Source organism: Chlamydotis macqueenii, chromosome 3, assembly GCF_036417535.1.
Source record: "Chlamydotis macqueenii isolate bChlMac1 chromosome 3, bChlMac1.mat, whole genome shotgun sequence".
NCBI classification, from domain to species: Eukaryota; Metazoa; Chordata; class Aves; order Otidiformes; family Otididae; genus Chlamydotis; species Chlamydotis macqueenii.
This window is the reverse complement of record NC_141558.1, coordinates 57372301-57392385: the sequence shown is the minus strand read 5'-3', so window position 1 is coordinate 57392385 and position 20085 is coordinate 57372301. Positions and strand designations below refer to the sequence as shown.

At 38.3% G+C, this 20085-nt stretch overlaps 1 protein-coding gene across 1 annotated transcript in view; it reads right to left on the bottom strand.

Moving 5' to 3' along the window:
* TPD52L1 (TPD52 like 1) overlaps positions 1 to 20085 on the bottom strand; it is a 57872-nt gene that overhangs the window by 17076 nt on the left and 20711 nt on the right. The window contains exons 3-4 of the mRNA XM_086744434.1: positions 14018 to 14166; positions 1367 to 1468 (exon numbers count right to left, since the gene is read on the bottom strand). Of these exons, the coding sequence (XP_086600560.1) occupies positions 1367 to 1468; positions 14018 to 14166 (251 nt within the window). The remainder of the gene's footprint in view (positions 1 to 1366; positions 1469 to 14017; positions 14167 to 20085) is intronic.

Here is a 20085-nt window from a genome sequence, read left to right as displayed (position 1 = left end):
AAAGACTTCTAAATGAAAGCTCAAACCTCTATTTTAGAAAGTTTGCAGCTCTCAGATTGCTGAATGCTAAAAAAAATTCCAGGAAAAATGTAACTGCATGCCACCTTATTCTTATATTCTTTTCTAGGCATATACTACCTATGGATGTTTAACTGTATCGAGTCAAACAATTCTTAGTTTATGTTCATAACCTGGTTGCAAGTCACTCACTAGATTTCCATTTTAAACTGCAATGTTGAAAGAGACATTGTAAAGTACATCATACAGTGGTGAAGATTTTCCTTTTTCAGTTTCACCTAGAAAAGCAGTTGTACTTCTGTAGAGGGTTTATTAAGCTGTATGTAAAAGGTAGGTATGAAGGAGAGACTCTAAAGATTTCTTAAGATTCAGATTAAAAATAAAAAAGTGGAAAAAAATAAATTTTAGTTGTCAAGAACTATGCTTCAGCCACTTGCAGTAAAAAAAAAAAAAAACATATAAATTTGAAATACTTTAAAATAGATTCACACAGTTCTTAGGATATGGTTACCGCATATGTTACAAAATGACCAGAAAAGTGAGCATATGCCAATACCTCTAATAAATGAAACTCTAATTCTGCAGCTCAAACAATATATTGTAGTCACCCATCTCCATTTATTTCATTACAAAAAAAAACTTCCTAATACACCTGAAAAGAAGTTCTGTTATCTGCTATCAAGTTGAAAACGGAAGTGCTGATTTACAGTGTACAATGTCTTCATTTATGCTCTCATTTTGAGGAATTTTGAGATCAACATTTTTAATGACACATCAACTTACAAAGCCTGACATTTAAGTTCCATCTAAGTGACAGTTCTTCTCCTGACCTCAACTCCTGCTACTTTCATCATATCTTTTTTTTATACATACAACTGCAGAACAAAACTTTGCCTTTGTACATGTTAAAATAGCTGAAAAAAAAAAATAGCCTGAAATATTTTTTTTATTTATCTTTCCAAAAGCAATTTCAAGGCAGCCTTGTTTTCTTCAGATGATGTTGGCCTCCACAATCCATGTATGAATAAATTGGGTTAATAAAGATCTAACAGCAATTTTTTGTTCTATTTTACATGTACATTTCCTTGAGCTTGCAAAGTTATGGCAAAAGGATTTCAAATTACACTTTTTTTTTTTAAACCAAGATTCAAATACGAATTATATCTTCTTTCATCATTATCCCTTATATTTGGTTGACATAATGAATGTTATAGAATACTCTGACTACAAACTACTTGAACCTTTAAAATACTAATGTAGAAGGAAAAGAGGAGCTGACACATGACTTATACTTTACTTATACTTTTTGTCCTCCAAATAAGACCAGAGAAGCAGCAGATCCCTGTACCTCATATCTCCAAACTTCTTGCTGATAGCAGTTCCTACATTGCTGATAGCTGCTGTTGCTTTTTGTCCTGCATGGCTCAGGGTCTCATGTGTTTTCTTGTAACTGTAAACAAAAAATAGAACAGAATTAGTGATAAGTATTAAAAAAAGAGAGTCTAGAATCCTCTGCAATTAATTCATTTTTTCCCTTATTTCCACATCTTAAAGTCCCACCCACTGAAAGCTTCAGAAAGATAATAACTGTAGTACAAAACAAATTACAAAGATGCCCACTTCTGCACAGCTTCCTAAGTGCAGTTTAATCCTGATGTGAGTAAAATGCTCTCCAGAGCAATCCTTCACTGTGCCTCTCCCCTTTGCAGATAACATCCTGAGCGGGTCAGCGCAAGCTGTTTAATAGTAGAGTGCAGTGATTTGTCAAATACCTGTTTGATACAATTTCTGTAAATTTACATCAAATAAGCACTCTTGCAGCGTACACTGACTTGGTAGCAAAACCTGCTGTCTAAAGCACAGAGAAGAATCAGGACATACACAAGTCTGCTCTTCTGTCCATATGCGTATTAGGTAAATTTAACAGATACACTTCAAAATGATTTGTTGATTTCAAATTAGACAAATTTGATCAGATCTGGTTTCATATGCTAGAATTTTACTTTCTAAAAAATTCTTTAAAGGAAAAAGGCTTTGGCAGAGACAGAGAAAGAAAGATAAAAAATCTAGACAGTGAATCCATATTCTATATAGCACTAATCCTTTTAGAAGTCATTCATTTCACATAGAGTATACACATTCAAATGCAGAATCATCTTAATTTCCTGATTTGGAATATATGCTGTGACCCACATAGACTCTTCAGTACAGTTAAGTTGCATTCTCAGTGCAATCAATAAGCTTTTCTGCAAAGATGCTGTTTTGCTGAGTAAACTAACTCTGAGCATGTCAGAGGCTTCCTTCCGAGTAAATTCTCTGACACTCCCAGTGACGCAGACAAGCTCAGAATTAGAAGTACTGACCTAGTAACAAAAGGAGAGCACATGATAATCAGTCTTGTATCCTGTGGTGTGCGTTGGCAGACAAGAATTGAAGGAATGATCATGAAAAATTCAGAAATGCAATTCCACTGGTTCTAATTCTCCTTTGAACAAATTCTGTAAGATTGTAAATATGTACCAAAATACACTGGAGATTCACTAAAAAAGAAAAAAAAAATCCCACTGCCTAATTCCTGAAACAGAGTATTTTCTTCTTACTTTCAGGTATATGAAAGCAATATAACTTTGTGGAGGCAGGCGAGGAAATAAGAGAAGATTAACATTTGCAATAGAGCACATTATATTTTATGTTGGGTCCTTTCAGCCTTAGCAGTACCTACTGCTGGAAGTCCCCTGTTGAGGGCTGTGTTTTACAAACCACAGGTTAGAAAGCAGATGCCAAACAATGCTCTATTCTTTCAGACAACAGTCTAGCAACGATTCATTTTTCCCAACACAAATACTTTGATTTTATGTTCCTAAGCCACAAAATATCTTACAGACTATTGACTTAACAAGTTCTAAAACCACCAAGTGAAATGGCTCCTTCTGTGAGGGTGCTTATTTCTGTTTCCACTGACTAGAAAGGCAGTCTGCAGGGAGCAACTTAGACCAGAGCACCAAATCTCTACAAACCTACAGTTAAATAAGCTGAATTAATCACATGCACAATATTGAATGACAACAAAGGCTACAACATTGCAACAGTGACAGAAGGAGCACAAACTATAATTAGAAAGGCAAGAGCCCTGGTTATGCCTGGTTATTTCTTCTGGTGAAATACAAAGAAGATTGAAAAAGATTGTTTTCACTGGGTCTTCCTTTCTCCTCAGCCCTGCTGTCCGTTCCCAGACATAACAAGATTGCCATGCTCTTACTTCACTGAGGCCTCATTCTCTAGCTTAACCAGTTCAACAGCTCTGCCATTCCTTGCTGTCAGTGGACATGCTTTCATATAAACTACAGTGGGATAAGACCCTAAAATAGACATTAGTGCTGCTTCACTCAAATTATGAGTGTGCAGCTTTTTGATAAGTGCTGCCTATAAAAAAAAAATTAAATATTCTAATGCCTGTCGGGTTTATATATATAAAAATATACAAAAGCATTTCTTAAAATGCCTACATTATTGCGTACAAGTCTTTAGGGATTTTCCTAACAGAGAAGTTTCCTAAATGACTCAGCACAAGTGGAATTTTTTGCTGATGACAAAATGAATCCCAAGACTTTACTTCCAGGTCTAAAAGGTCCTTGGTAGCAGAACCAATTTATGAACAGGTTGACTGTGCATAATAAAATACTCTGCAGGTATCTTCTGAACTAATTTTTTGAAGAAGACACCTTGGAGTTCATTTTATTCATGGGCATATTTAGCTTTATGAAAAAAACATCTTACCTTTCTGCTGCAGGTTCCTCATGCTGTGTAAAACCGTTAATAGTCCCAAATACCCCATACAGCAGACAAACTCAACTTTAATTGAGAAGCATTAGAGTCCCCTATGTATTTCTGAACATTACACTGGTTAGAACACACTTTCTGGAATTGGCTGAAATTACACTGATTTTGGCATTCCAACTAGTATTGTATTTTCTCCGTAAATCACATAAACCCAACATCCTTTTCAGTATTTCCACTAGCCAGGAAGACAGAGACTGCATTTATGTTCCCAATGCTCTTGACATTACATAACAGTGTAAATCTAGCTAAGACTGTTATACAACTGGTCTTTTTTCATCACCAACTTCAGCAAAAATGACCTCTGACATGAACCCTTCCTGCCTTCCGCAATGCTAAAGAGCATCTTCAAGGAACAACAAAATGAAAAAGGTAAAAACACAGTGCAACATGCCAATACCTGTCAGCAAAGACGAGAAGCAGTAATTTGCATCACAGTAGAGCTCACTGCCAGCTTCAAAATCAAGCCCCCTTCATCCCTCCCTCTCCACCATTGTGCACATCACTATGCCTTCATAAATGAATTAACTTTCCACAGAGCACATTGCCTTCCTGTAGTTAGTTACACTCTGTATTGATACACAGCACAGTGTTTTGGTTCTGATCATTTTATCATCAGTTATGTCACATTTACATAATTCATTTGATATCTCGCCAAACACTCTGGTAGCAACATATTCTCTCTGACCTCTGGGAATCTTCTCCCTTGTATGAATAACCTAAGCCAGCAGTTTTCATACTCTCATGTAATACACACCACTTTGCAGTTTTGTTTTAAGGCACCAAACAGCTGGCATAATGTTCTGAAACCTTTAAGAATAGAAGTAAAGTTGGATATTCCAGTTAAGACCTACTAACACTTATTCCTTGGAAAAAATGCTGTATACATGGCTTAAGTCCTCCTAATACCACCAATTCCTTCAACACGCTAAGTCATCTACAATACCTGCACACTCTCATCTTTCGAGTAGCCACTGCTGGTAATTGTTGGGCAACTACTGACCACCCAACTCATCAGGAGAGGTGACAGCATCTCAGCAGTCAGTCAGCCATCAGCTGAAACATGGTCAGTGACCCTGAAACTTAGGCAGAAATGCTCCAGCAGAAACAAACTCAGAACAGTTTTCTCTGGTTCTGCGGCATCTAAACATACTCCATAGCACAGAGGAATTGCTGGTAGTGGTGAACATATTCCATGTTTTTCCCTTAGCACTTAACCATAAATATTTATAACGTATTTCACATACAAGAAACATTAAACAAACATGGTATGTAAATTGCTGTCACAATTGTAAACTTGTAAATAAAATTCACCTGTGTCATTTTGAACATTACCTTTTTACGACATTAGTCTAAGAATTTCATCTATCAACTTCCTATTATAATTTGTTTTTCAAAATAGGGTATTTCTTTAACAAAAGCAATTGTTTATAAAACTGATTATTAGAGGTTATCATAAAGTGTGCTGATACATCAGTTATATTCTGATAATATGCCCAACACATTTAAAAGAAGCTTTAAAGACAACTCACATCTCCAGTACTGTAACACACTAATTAGGCAAAGTAGCTTTGCAGTGTATTTTGACTGCTTTTTCACCTGACAGTTTTATATATTGCATTTAGGTTGTACTATCATATGACAACCAGGTCTCACCAGCTGATTTTTACAGCCAGTGAAAGCAAATAAAAGAAGATACTGTTTCATAAAAGAAAACATATGAAGGAAATAGTGCCTCATATAGAGCATAGCGACACAGCAAGTATAGAGAGAACTAGATGTTTAAATGACCAACATCATTTGCAGGATAAGGCAGGAAAATCATTCTGCATGCTATTTGATCTCATCTCAACTGAGTACAGAATTGTCCTTCACATGGCAGACTTAAATCTAACCTTCCTTCATAGGTGCAATACATGGGCTGCTGACAAAAGTAGGCTACAAATATAAAATTCATATTTTGCATGGCAAGATGCACATTCAATCTACTACAGTAAATTATAAATAATTCAAATTCAGCTTCTGTAAAATTAGTACATCTTCATTGAGCATTGTGCCTCTCCATCAATGCCTGCTGGCAAAATTAATCCAGGAGAACCCCTCTTCTGTGATAAAGCTCACACAAGATGCAATAAAATGCAAACAATTAACAAAACCATAGAGTAGAGCAGAGCCTGGTAGCACAAGCCATGCCTTATGGAGGTTGGATTTTTTGGTTTTCAAACCATTAGTCAGCTTAAGAATGACATTTCTGGAATCAATATAAAGCATCTGCATCTGAGAAACTCTCAGCTAGAAAACTATTTTTCTGTCAATTTTCTGAGAAGAACGGGGCACAGCATTAACTAAATTAAGCTAATGCTCAAATGAAATCAATGCATATATAAATGGCATGTAACTTGTACATAAAACATTCTCTAAGAGCATTCATACTGCCATTTTGCCCACAAATGAACTCTAAGGTATTGTGGGGTGTTTTGTTTTTTTCTTTAGTGCTCACCTGAAATTCATTCCAACTTCAAAACCAAACAACAACAGATGTACCTCTTTCGACATTCTTCCCTTTGCCAGGTACATTAAGAATGAATTGAAACTGTGCTGGCATCTGGATGGTTACATAGGCCTAAATTAGTCAAAGGAAGTATGCCCCAGGTAGTTCCTCTCCCACAGAAAAAGGAAGGGCATAGCTGAGGGAACCAAACCTCTGCAGGTCACAGGAGACCTGTCTGCAGCCAGAAATCCGTGTGCAGCACATGGCAGATGACTGTTCAGTAGGCTGGAGAGTCAGGAGTCAGGAAAGGTGCCAGACAAAGGTGACAAATCTTGTGTGCTGTCCTGAATTGTAATATTGATTTCAAAGAATTATAGAATAGTTAGGGTTAGAAGGGACGTTTAAAGGTCATCGAGTCCCTGCTCCTTGCAAAGGGGCTGGACATCTCCAGCCAGATCAGGTTGCTCAGACCCCCGTCCAACCTGGCCTTGAATGTTTCCAGGGCCGAGGTATCTACCATGATATTAAAAACCTTAGCAAAAATTTGGGATACAATTGTGTGAAAGCCACTATTTGTGCAGCGTAGCATAGAATAGGGGAAAAAACAAGCAGTTGTGGTAGAGTTTATCTCCAGGTAGAAAAGCCACAATATGTTGCCTTACATACAGATGAGCTTAAGATATTCCAGGTTGAAACATCACAGTTCATCACACCTTAAACTATGCCAATAACAATGTCTGTGGGCTCTGTACTGTACAGATTAGATCAACAAAATCACACAGATTCAACTTATCCCAGCCTTCCTTTTCCTACCTCCCTCCTTTTTCTTCTTTCCTTTTCCCTTCCCCTTATTTTCCTTTCATCCCTCCATTTCCTTTCCTTTTCCTTCTTTCTTTCTACTATTGCTTCATTTCTGTTTTTCCTTTCCCTTCCATTCCTTTTCCTTTCCTTTCATTTTTTTTCCCCTTTTCCTTTCCCCTGTCTCCTTCACCACTGACTCTTTCCTGGATATTTTTAATCCTGGTCATTTTAGAGATTGCAATTTACACTCGGGCCTCCCCTCCCCTGCTTACAGTTAGATATACATGCATACAAGTATCTACAATATATGTGTATATATTTTGTGGTGCACAGGCACAATTACATTGAGCTTTTTCCCTGAGAAACTAGCACTATGTTCACTGATCTGGAATGGATCACTTCACGTTGCTGGGAATTTCCATTAGCTGAAGCTTCTGGTGTAAACAAGTGGACATACATCTTTTAGGAAAGGGACAATGAGAATAGACTAAGTTAACTTCTCAAAGTCCTTTCTCCAACCTTATTTTCCATTACTTCACCCTTCCAAGTTAAAGGCCAGAGATACATGTGGAAAAGTAGCCCCAAAAAAATTGTCTTTGACGAAGGCGTGAACATTGCCTGGTCTGACTCAAAGGACACACAGTCAGTGCAAGTAGGAGGCTCCCTTTACTTCCATACAGCACAGGCTCACAGGCAGGTAATGTGCTCACTAAAGCCAACATGCCTTTTTCTTCGCTTGCACAACTGCTCATTTACTTGCACATTTACAGAAGAAAATGTCAAAAGGTGATTACACATTGCAATGAACAGAAACACCCATATTTCTTTTACTACCACTCATTATAAGTATGCACGTGGGAACATGGCATATTGAATTCCTAAAAGTCACAGTAGGACTGTGGTTGTCCACAAATTATATCTGGCTTGCTGAGAAAATTCTGAACCTCTGGAACACATTACTATATATTTAAAGTTATACTAATGAAGACTGCAGGTACAGTAGATTCTAAGTCTAAAACCCATGCAGTGCAACTATTACTTTCTATTTTCTCATCACCTGGCAGAAATTTGAAATACAAAACATTAAGTTCCCACTATTTGTGGAAACCCATACTATTGCCCTCAGGTTCCCTATCAGCAGAACTAAGCTTGCTCACATAGTTTTCAACTAGCAGCCAACGAAGAGATCTTTATTCTGCCTCTGGAGGGAAAGGCCAAGTCCATGTTGAATGCAAGAGGAATATTGAAACCTTCCTAAAAAGGCTTCCAAAGACAGCCACCACCTGAGAAAGCCTAGGATACTGCCTAGGAGACACGCTGTTCAGAGCTAGCACTTACAGTTCCCTTGATTCTGGCCACTAATTCATGAGATTTTCCATTTCTACAAGTGACAATTTTTGTCTGTGAGTGAAAAAGATGAAGTGTCATTTTGAAAACACAGCTTTGTGAGATTCTTATCCACTTTCCCTCACATCAAAGGCTTCCTAGTCCCCTGGTTAGCATCACTAAGTATACGGGCTTTGAGACATTTCACTTAATTTCACTAGTACAGTCCTCAAGGAGTTTTCTTTAAGCTTTTAGTGATTCAAATAATTTATTGGCCATGGCAGAACTGCTACTTACAGCGCTCTGAATGTCTGAAGTATTGGTTTTTTTTAAGGGGTGCATAGCAAAACTGACCATTTTTATCTCACTAGAAGCTATCTCTGTAGTTCTATTTCTATTCCATCCATAGGCTGAAAGGTTATCCATTCAAAACAGAGGAGGCTTATACTTTCTAACAGTTGATAACATTTCTAGAAAGAATGACAAAGGAGCTTCTGGGAACTATCAGCTGGAGTGAGGTTACTGGTGAGTACTTTTACAGATACAACTGCTCCTTAGAAACTCAGTAGTACTGAAATATCTCCTGAGAGGACAACACTATAATGCCTTACTGTTTTTTCTCAGAGAGGTACAGAAGAGTCCCAACTTAAAAGCTGAGGGATAGACAAATCTGAGCATGGTTGAAACATACATGCTTAGCAAAGATCAAGGTATCTTGTGGATCTATGTCCTTAGTGCTTTATGTGAAGGATTGGTAAGGAGGATAAATTAATCCTTGTAACCTCTCCATATATAATGCATTGCAATTCTGTAACTGCATTGAAGAATACTAGTACTCGGGACTTTGACTGTCTGAAAAAAAGTAGGGCAACAGGAGTCTCATGAAGTTCAAAGGGAAATGCAGAATCTTGCTGCTTGGGATCAATAACCCCATGCACCAGCAGAGGCTAGGGACCAATCAGCTGGAAAGCAGCCTTGCAGAAAAAGACCTCGGGTCCTGGTAGACAAGTTGAAGATGAGTCAGCAATGTGCCCTCACAGAAAAGGTGGCTGACAGTATCCTGGGCTGCATTAGGAAAAGTAATAAACAAGTTGAGGGAAGTGACTTTCCCCCTCTACCCAGCCATGGTTAAGGCCACACTTGGAGTGCTGGGTCCCTTTCTGTGCTCTCCAGTACAAGGCAGAGATGGACATATTGGAGCAAGTCCAGCAAAGGGCCATAAAAATGTCAAAGGAACTGGAGCAGCTCTCATATGAGGAAAGGCTAGAAAGCTGGGACTAGTCAGTCTGGAGAAGAGAAGGCTCATGGTGGGGATCTCATCAATGTGTATAAATAACCTGATAGAAGGGAGTGGAGAAGATGAGAGGGGGAGTTGGACTAGACAGTCTCCTGACATAGCTGCAAACCTCAGCTATTCCATGATTCTGTATAAAACTAGGTCAATCTTTACAGAAGCTATCTTCTTACCTTAATGCACTATGCAGTGAAAATCTGAAGTACAGAAAGGCTACGGAGAGCCGTGGAAACTTTATTGAAGCAACACCAACCAAACAGTTTTAACTAAGCAAACATACTGCATTAAGGTTACATAAAACCTTTCCTTTGTAGGAAAATGTTAAATAGAAAAGCTCAGTTATAGTTTTTATAAATATCTCTGTAAAGATGTTTTTAATGATCCCTTAAGCTAAAATAAACAATCTTGAAATCTGCCAACATTACCCTGCTTCTAGCATCTAAATAAGAATGAATTATCTATGTTTAAAATATAACTAAAACCCCTGCATTGCTAGAAGCTAACTGAATATCCACCCACCTCTACTCACTGGAAACCTGATCTTTAAAAAGGTGTGTGGGGGAAGTCATTCCAGTTGAATGCCTTACTACCACGAAAGCAAATTAAACTTGAGGCAAATCATTTGCTCTGTAGTTACCAATATCCTCTGTAGTAGAACTTTCTGCCTTCTTTAACAGATTATGCTAAAAACCAGTGCACTAAAAATAGCAGAGGAAATGAACAAGGAACTTGAAAAATGCATTATGGTCATCATAATAAGTGAATGACTTCCAAGTGTGTTTCATATAAGGCTGAAAAATGCAAAGAACATTATAGGTTTTCTTTAGAGAAAAACAAAGCTGATTTTAAAAAAGCGCTGATTTGATAAAAAAAAAAAAAAGCTGCACATTACTGTTGCAAAGGTGATGTCTTACAAAGTCAGAATTGCTTTTGCATACCTTAAAGTATAAATTAATGACAAGGAGACAGACTTCGCACAGAACTGTATGTTGAGTCTGACATAATCTCCACTCTATGGAGGACATCAGTCCACTGACCTCCAGCTCTATCTTTCCTCAGTATGAAAACGATTACTTTTTTTTCTTCTTTTTACTTGTAACAATCCTTTAATGACTATTTCTGACATGTACATGTCAGGCACAATCAGGGTAACTCCTAAGCTACCTGTGGCCAACCATTTAGAATGTAAACACTAAAAACCAGCCAGAATCTCAAGTTTACATCTAGCCATTTCAGGTGGCATCCATCCTGTGAGTTGGGTCATGAGTCTTAACTAGTTGTTCAGACACACTTTACAGAACTGCTTCTGAGAGAAGTCCACCCCTCTGCCTCTAAGTCCACTTTAACAATGCATCCCTAAAAGGAGATATTAAAAAGATTATTAAAAATAAGAGGACAAAAATTTGGTGCTTAGTTGCTCTCTGTGGCTTTGAAAAGTTCCCTGTTAAAAAAAAAAAAAAGTGGTTTTAATTTCCAGAAAAGCACAGCAGCTACAAAATCCTGAGTTAAAGTAAAATTTGCCTCCTTAAAACCAGGTCTTTTTAAAATTTAAAATTACTAATTGTGGAAGCCTAAAGTACAGGTATGCAAATATTTTTAACTTTTATTTTTTAAAACAGGCTTTTCATCCTTACTAAATCAGAGAATCTTGGTGAGTAATGCTATCCCACTGCTATTTTGGTACAGCAAAAATGAATCACCTCTATTACTTAACACATCCATCGTGAAGAATGCCGAATTACCATGACTTGTACTGGCATCACTGTACTGGCACGAGTATCAGCCAGAATTATAAAGCAGCTGGATCATGGGCATCAGGATTTTCAAGGGCACAAATAGAGTCCTGCTGCTCAGTTCCATGTAACTACTTGTGGACACTCATCATCTTATGGCTTGTTGTTTTTGAAACTCATCTTAAATAAAAAGAAGCACTGATGAAGTCTCCTAAGTCTCTCTATCCTTGTGGAAAATGTCAACATTGTGAAGGGAAAATGAAAAGTTGTCTTGGAATTTGCTACCAAATTTCAAGTAAAAATGAAAGTTTTTGTTTCAAAATTTTGTTAATGTCTTCCAGTAACTCTAGTTCAGCTGTCTTGTGCTCTTCTTGTCTTCTAAAGCTCAGTATCTCTAGACTAACCTCTCCTAGCACACACCAGACATCCTCACTGAGCCAGCACGGGTGCCCCTGTTAATAACATATAATGAGAAACAGGATCTAGCTGAGAAACTGTCCAAAAGTTTGAAATACAAGACACACAAACTACATTTCCTATTAAGGGTTTTATACCTTATTTGACTTCTCATTAAAACATAAAGAACGATTATTTTAATGTAAAAATGTACATTTTAATGGGTTTTTTTCCAAGTCTCTGTCGGGACCTTGAGTGCACCAAGAGCCACTGCAGACTCTTTGCCCTTGCTCCCATGGGTTTGGCCGCCTGGGCTCAAGGCCAGCTCTGACACTGCACAACTGTGTAACCTTGGGTAAGACTGTGGTGACAGTGCTGGGTGAGAAAGTTATGCTCCTCCCTCCCTTTGCTTGGGAGCTACATTAAAGCCTAAGACTGCATTTAACCCTTGGTCCTTGCCTGAGATACATTACTGATACCTGCATCTGGCCAGGTACCTCACTGATCTTGACCCACAGATTTGACTTCCTGGCTTGACCTTGGACCTAGCTCATCACTACAGACTCACCTGGAGATCTGAACTCTTGGCTTGACCCTGTTTACTGTCACTGGACCTGCTCTGCTCTCTTTGTTCAGGTACTGTGGGATTGCTCCTTCGTGGGTGATGCCACTGCCCTGCCTGCCTGCCTTGCTGTTGACTCCTAGCTCAGCTCTGTTGTGAAGCCGCTCACTTTTGCTTCTCCCTAACAGTGTCAAATTCAGTTGTCAATTGAAAAAAAAAAAAAAAAAAAAACCCCAACTTTTCAGACAGCACTTCATGAAAGGTGGGTGGTTCTTTCTACCAATGTTGCTATTAATTCACCTGAAAAGTGTTAGAGGAATATAGTATGTTCATATAAAGATCCATATGAAGCTGAGACCAGCCCTTCAGTAATAACGTCCTTCCTAAAGCTTTGGAATTCATAGTTTTATTCACCATCTCTCTCAGTGACGCTCCATCAGAGATACAGAGCAAAAAGTGTTTGACACTTACAAGTAAGTAACATGGCCTGTCTTTGGTTTAAACTTTTTTTTTTTGTGGCAGATTCAGGACAGGTCTTACCACTATGTCCATATGTATAAATTTAACTCCTTCCTTATGTGAGACAAAAGGCTTAAAACAGTAGTTCCTGGCAGCAAGCTGCAGCCCAAACAACCTCCCTCCTCTGCTTTTTCATCCAAGAACTGGTGTATTTTTAAAAGGCACCCTCCTGGAAGGCAGGAACTGACTTAAGACTACAGACTTCCACAGTATAATTGGTCTGGGTCAAAAAGAAAAAAAAAAAAAAAGAAAAAAAATATGTTAAAACCATTTCAACAACAGCAGTGGAGTAAGTGTTTTTCACTTTTATGCATTACATTTCACCCTGGAAACTCAAAGCTGCTTACACATTACACAAGGTGAGTTTCAGTGAACCCTTGTGAACTAGATACGCATTCTGCACAGTGGTAAACCAAGGCTGTGAGAGGTGTTAGGGACTTGGCTAAGAACACATTGTTGGAAAATAAAAAACTCGACAGACGTAGGACTGTACCTCAAAGACAGTAGAGTTACTCCAAAAATTGTTTTATTTATTTCTTTTGGACAAATAAAAGCAGGAATTAAACACAGTCACACATCAACTGATCCCAGTACTCTTTACAATTCAGATGACGGTACTATTTTTTTTTTAAATAGTTGCTAATACTTTGGTAATGTTTATTGTTATTATTTTTTACATCCTCTCTCGGAAGTTGAAAAATATAATACATTGAGATTAAAAAAATATCCTTTCTCTCCCCAGTAAGGACTCTGGAGGAAAGTGTTATGGGACAGGAAGATAAGCATCTCAGTGCCACAACAGTTTTAGTTGCTGTGATTTTGCAAGAGTGAGGTGCAACACAGTAGCAAAGCACATTGTCGCTGTGGAAGGGTTTTTTTCAGGTCTTCTTGCTCTGGGAAGTTTTATGTGTTTATCCCTGCCATCTACTCCACTTGGCAGATATCTCGACTGCTAAATTTCATACCAGGGCTCATCAAGACAATACCCACAACATGCTACACAACATATAAGAATGAATTTGTGCAAGGTCTGTACTCACGCAGAAGTTGTCTGCATATCATGCCAGCTTTTGCTGAAGTTCTGCTTCAGTTCATTCATCAGACTTATGCCAAGTTTTTGTTTAATTTCAACCAGGTGCTTTTCTTTGGCTGCTAGCACTTGCCGCAAAGTTGAAATTTCATCCTCTAGCTGAAACGCACAAAGAGGGAGAAGAAAGGTGTTAGTGTGTTCCCACAGAATAATAAACATGTATTATGCCAAGAGATTAAACTATTCTTACATAAACTTGCATTTTTCATAGGTGACCAGAGAGACAGAGAGATTCAAGTGCTTCTGGAGATCACAAAGACACACCCCAAACAGAGCTGACACCACATTAAGTGAATCTCTCAAACTGTGTCAGCTATGTGCACCATCATACACATGCATCCGGTAAGAGAGAGAATTCTCCAGTAAGGAAGTGACTTTTGAACAACTTGACCAAGATCTGCCTTGAGGCATTAGGAGTCTCAAACATCAGCTTTCCACTCACTCATAAAATGGGAATGGTCAGAACAAGAGAAGATTGGATAATTCAGGCAGATATCTCTCTTTGAATACACAGAATTTTAAAGTCCTATTTGCAGCTTTTTTGTCTTCCACTCATGGAAAAAGTAGATACAAATTGTTAACGAGCAGGTTAAAAAAAAAATAAAAATAAAAAAAAAAAATCACATGATAACATATGACTTGAGAGAATCATAAAAAGTTACATCATTGTCACACGAGTTTTGTCTACATTTTTTAGGCCTCACATATTTCAAAACAGTACAATAAAAATACATAGCAGATGGACTGTTAACATGAGTGAACAGATCCTACCCAAAGCATAGAATCATTCAGAAGACACAGCAGATGAGTCTTTTCAGGACTCCTAGTCATTAACCCAACTTGTATGAATTCAAGTTGTAAAGATGCCATTCAGCCCAATCAGAGGGATATAATTCTCCCTGCAGTGGACATTATTTGAAACATCTAAACCAAGCCAGTGTTTTTGCAAGGCAAGGACCTAGAACACTTGACTGAGAGGAGGGATCGCTGAATGAGCCTGCTCAGGATCCTCCCCCTTGGGCAGCACTACTGCAAGCACGGGTTTGCGTTCTCCATCCAAAAAACTCCCAAGCCAATTATATAAGCAGCACTCAGAGGTGCTGAAGCTAACAAGGGCAAGTGACACCAGAGCAGCTGCCTTTCACTTCAGGTTTAGAAGTTCCCTTACCAACTGTGTTCCTTCCTCCATATGTTAATAGGATGACATATGGTAATGTATCTGATTACCATATGTTAAGTTCCCAGGAACCACAGTCTCCCTGTGATTTAACTCCATAGGCTGCAAGGAATGAGGCAAGCACCAGCTGAATCAGTTGCTGACCTCTCCAGGGCTATATTTAGGATGCCAATAGTAGCATTATTTTTATTTTACACACTCACGTATTTTGCTTCCCTGTAAAACTGGCTGCAAGCTCATTGTTCTTGGAAGTCTCAGCCTTGAATCCCCCAGCTATCAGTTTATCTTTTGTCACTACCTGCTATCTAAATTATTCAAGCAGCTCAGGAATTAAAGCAGCAAGACTATGAACACAAAGCAAAATTGTGACCTCAGTGAAGCAGATACCAACCAGTGTTCACCAGTGCCTGAGATACCACCCCTTTGCTGGTAGACTACGTAACAATCCAACATCGCTTTATTCCTTCCCATATCCTTTATGCTCCATTATATTCCTGACCTGCAAATGAAATGCTGTCAAGAGGCATCATGAGTTTCTCTTCTGAGAGCATAACTGGTTAAATGCTTACAGAAAGAAGAAATCACAAATGTCAGGGTTCCTCAGGTGGCAGTTCAGAGCTCCCTTTAGTAATTTCCCACCCGCAGTAAACTCCTTGGTGCACAAGTCTGCCTGAGTAACACTGCTAAAGAACTTAACTTAATACAATACCAGTATGCTTACAGGTACTTACACATTAATGCTTTCCATACGGGCTAGCAGTAGGCTGATCATAAGGTACCTGGATATGTAAACATTCAAGAGCTTCTGTTAAAATTACTTTCCATCTGTTCTGTTGAATAGACACCTAAAGCTGCAAGCCCTAAACAAGTACTAACCACGTGCTCAACGGCATAAGTATGAACATTTCTGACTGTATTAAAAATAACGCATTATTTTTCTTTAGAGATCAGAGTCTTTGATTTGACAAAATCCTCCTCAAGTTCCATTGTTTAAAAACAATGGAAGATACAAAGCCTCCCTCAAGTGCTCAGATATCAGTGGCTGAAGACTGAAGTAGGCAGAAAGGAATTCTGGACTTAGAGTGGGATCTTGAAAAGCATTTAAGCAAGTTACATACCTAACTCCCATGGAAGTCAGGCATCACTTGCTTAGGCATTTTTGAAAAGTCCACTGTTATAAATGGCAGACTCCATTATGAAACTAAAGCTTAAACCAACATAAATACAAGCTTCTAGTCCTCACATTTCCCTTCTAAGTGCAACAGAAAAATAGAGATGCATCATATAGGGACAAAGTTCCCTTCTCCCTTTTTATGGGCTTAGGAATCAGAGTTAATAGCTGTTTTTTCTTTCATATATTATTGTGTAGGACATGTGCAAAAGCAAGGAGAGGAGCTGACCATCTGAAACATTAGAATTCCCATGATTAGCTAACATGAGTAATCACACAAAGGTGAGACCCCAGGAAAAATCCACAATTACAGATAGATCTCTGAAATCTGGGACTGACTAATAATATGGAAAAAGGACAGGGAAGTCCAGCACACAAACACAAAAAAATAAGTATTTTCCCTTGTTTTGCAAGGCAAACTGTATGTTTTAGGGAGCTGAACATCCTTTTAAGATGGTGGCATGTTTGAAAAAAAAAAAACCATCACAGTAATTCTTCAACTCACAAGCTTTCCCATTTTTTTTCCATGAAGAAACCCATGAAACAGCTCATAAAAAACAAACCAGAAAGTACTTATTCTGTAAAATGGAGCATTTTGGATAAACTACTATTAATAAAAAATTATGTCAGCTGGTATTACCTACATTCTGAGATACATATAGTACTATGTAAAATGTGTAGGTCGAAAGATTTAGCTATTGGTTGGAATAATACTGATGAATAGATTTAATCGTAAGCTGAATAGTAAATTGAACATTTATTATGCTTGTTTTAAGAATCAAGGCAGTGATTAAAATAAAGTTACCACTGTGGCAGCCAGGCTGCAGCATGCATCTGCCCGCCTGTGCCAGAACCGAACATCAACTCTTTGCATAGCAATATCCTGTAAGAAAAGCTGGAAAACATGTAACAGGCAAAAAAACACAACAAGGAAGGGGCAGCTGTATCACTGGCAGGAAAAGCAACTATGAGGGAGTACTTAGTAACAGAAAGAAGTTCGCTTTGCAAGGAAGAAAATAATGTTTTCCTTCATTTCACTGGCTTTCAAAAAAAAAAAAAAAAAAAGAAAACAAAACACCACCACCAAAAAAAAAAACCACCCACAAGACTGCATCTTCTCTATACTGTTCTTTCACATAATCCTTTTTATGTCAGAAGACACCAATAAAGTTACAGCAAACATACAGAAAAACTGTCTCTCAGTGAAGCCAACCCATGGGACCCTTAAAATTTGACTAGCTATTGTATTTAGTAAACTAGTGATTGTTATGGAATTGTTACTCCTTTTCAAAATTGCTGAGTATAACAACATGTATACTAAAATGCAGAAAGTATTTGTAAGGATATGAGAGCACCTTACTATGGTAGCCTTTTAAAGAAAGTAGTTGTAACTGTGAACAGAATAAAATAGCACAAAAAACAGGCACTTCACCTCTGCACCAAATCATATAGCTCAAATTTTATACCTCCAGGCTGAGTACCTGTTGATTTATTAGTTTTATCTTGGGTGAACAGCACTCAGAGACATCAGTGACACTCATAAATAAAATTAGCCATAAGTTTGCAGAAAGAGGTACTCGCATCTTTCCTCAAACTGAACTTAGCTGAACTTAGAAGCTGTGCATTAGCTAGAAAGCTTATAGATCAAACCAGATAGCTGCTTCTGTGAAGGTATGGGAGGGGGAAGACAGCAAGAAGTGAATGACTGCTTTGATAAGCGTAATGGAAGGACAACTGACAGCAGTGAGTGAGATGACAGTTCAAAACCTCAGCCCTGTCATGACTCAGGAGTATCATGCTCCTCACACCAAGGGAGGAAGCAGGGGGTGGGAATCAAACTGTTCTGCTAACAAGCTTCTGGTCTTATGTAAAACTTTCAGACTACAAATTTCTGCTACTATTCCGAAGTGTCAGACTGACCTCTGTTAATTCAAATGACTGTTAGAAGTTCCTGTAAGAGTTACTCATTTTACTTGCATTGTAGAAATTTCAAGGCCTGATCAGAGTTAGAGCCCTGCTGTGCTAGGCAGACTGAGAATACAAGAACAGAGTTAGTCCATGCTCTGAAAAGCTTCCAGTACAAAGAGACTACTACTAGCAGGGAAACAGGAAAAGAGTATACAAGACACCTGTCAGAAAAAACAGTAGTGCTAGTTCCCCTTCTAATGCTGGAGAGGGAAAGAGGAAGAACACAGAGAATACATACAGCAGATACACAACACAGAGCTGGAACATATTTTTTCTGTTTAAATACATGCACAACAGGTGCTCACAACAGCTCCCCATTATCTCAACTATTAAGTGACTGCAGCATTAAGGAAGACTTGAACCTTTCAAAATTATAAGAAAGGTGCTTGCTCGTACAGGCTCAAACAGGCATTACCTAACACATAAGGACATGGAAGAAAACAAGACTACCACTGCTGGAGCAGAGGGAGCTTGAAAGGAAAGACTAATAGCTTTTCAAAAGGAAACGTTAACACATTCCCACAGAGGTTTCTTTCTGAAGCAGTCAAGGTCTTACACATTTTTTTACAGTCTTTTCTAAGAATCATAATCCTCACTTAAGTTTAGACTTTGTTCACTTTAGATTCAAATTTTCGAAAACTTTCTTAGCATAATTATTAGTTTTATTTTGTTTTTAAGAATAAATTGTATGCCAGTAAACTGCTGTGAGGAATTGAGAAAATATTTTCTAGGTCAGCCAGGATCATATTTGAAAGGTGATCTCTCACTTGTGTGTTGGTACATTAATTACAGCATTTCTACCATGAGCCACTGAGAACTCTCTGCTCCCCTAGGAAATAGCAAGCAGGAAGGATGCCCAGAAACTCTTGAGATTAATTCCCTTGAGAGGTATATAATTCTCAGATGGCTGCAGGAAGTTCTTTTTTCCTTCCTTGTTTCCATCTGCCTCTTAAGTCCCTTTCACCAGAAAAGAGAAGAGAATCACAGAATGGCTGAGGTTGGAAGGGATCTCTGGAGGTCATCTCATTGAACCCCACTGCCCAAGCAGGACCATCTAGAGCCAGATAGTTGCCTAGGACTGAGCTCAGACAGCTTTTGAATATCTCCAAGGATGGAGACTCCACAGCCTCTCTGGGCAACCTGCACCAGTGCTCAGTCACACTTATAGTAAAAAAACACATTTCCTGATGTTCAGAGAGAACATCTTGTGTTTCAGTGTGTGCCCACTGCCCCTGGCCTTGACAAAAAGCCAATAATGACCTCCCAACTCCTATCTCATTGCTATGTGATGAACTGAACATGTAAAATTTCAGCTTCCTTATTGTTATTTACAGACATGACAGGATCAGCAAAGAAGTAAAAATTAACTGGTAACTCAGAAACACAAGGCTTGATAAAACATTAAAGCGAAACCCAATCTTTTGGGTTTTGTTTCACTAGAAAATCCAAAATCAGCACTCAAGGTAAATGACTTGAGAGTCATTAAGAATGTGACTTCTTAAGCATATTTAATATTACAACTTAATACCAATTTAAATATTTCTCTTGTATGAAAGATAGGGATCAATATCTGCAAAATAACTGTCCTCTGGATGGGCTCATTCTGTGTTTAATAGCAGCAAATGCTTCACAAAGCACTATGGTATGATTATGAAGGAATGCTTTTTCCCCAGCCAGTTTACACTTTGAGAGTATATGCTCA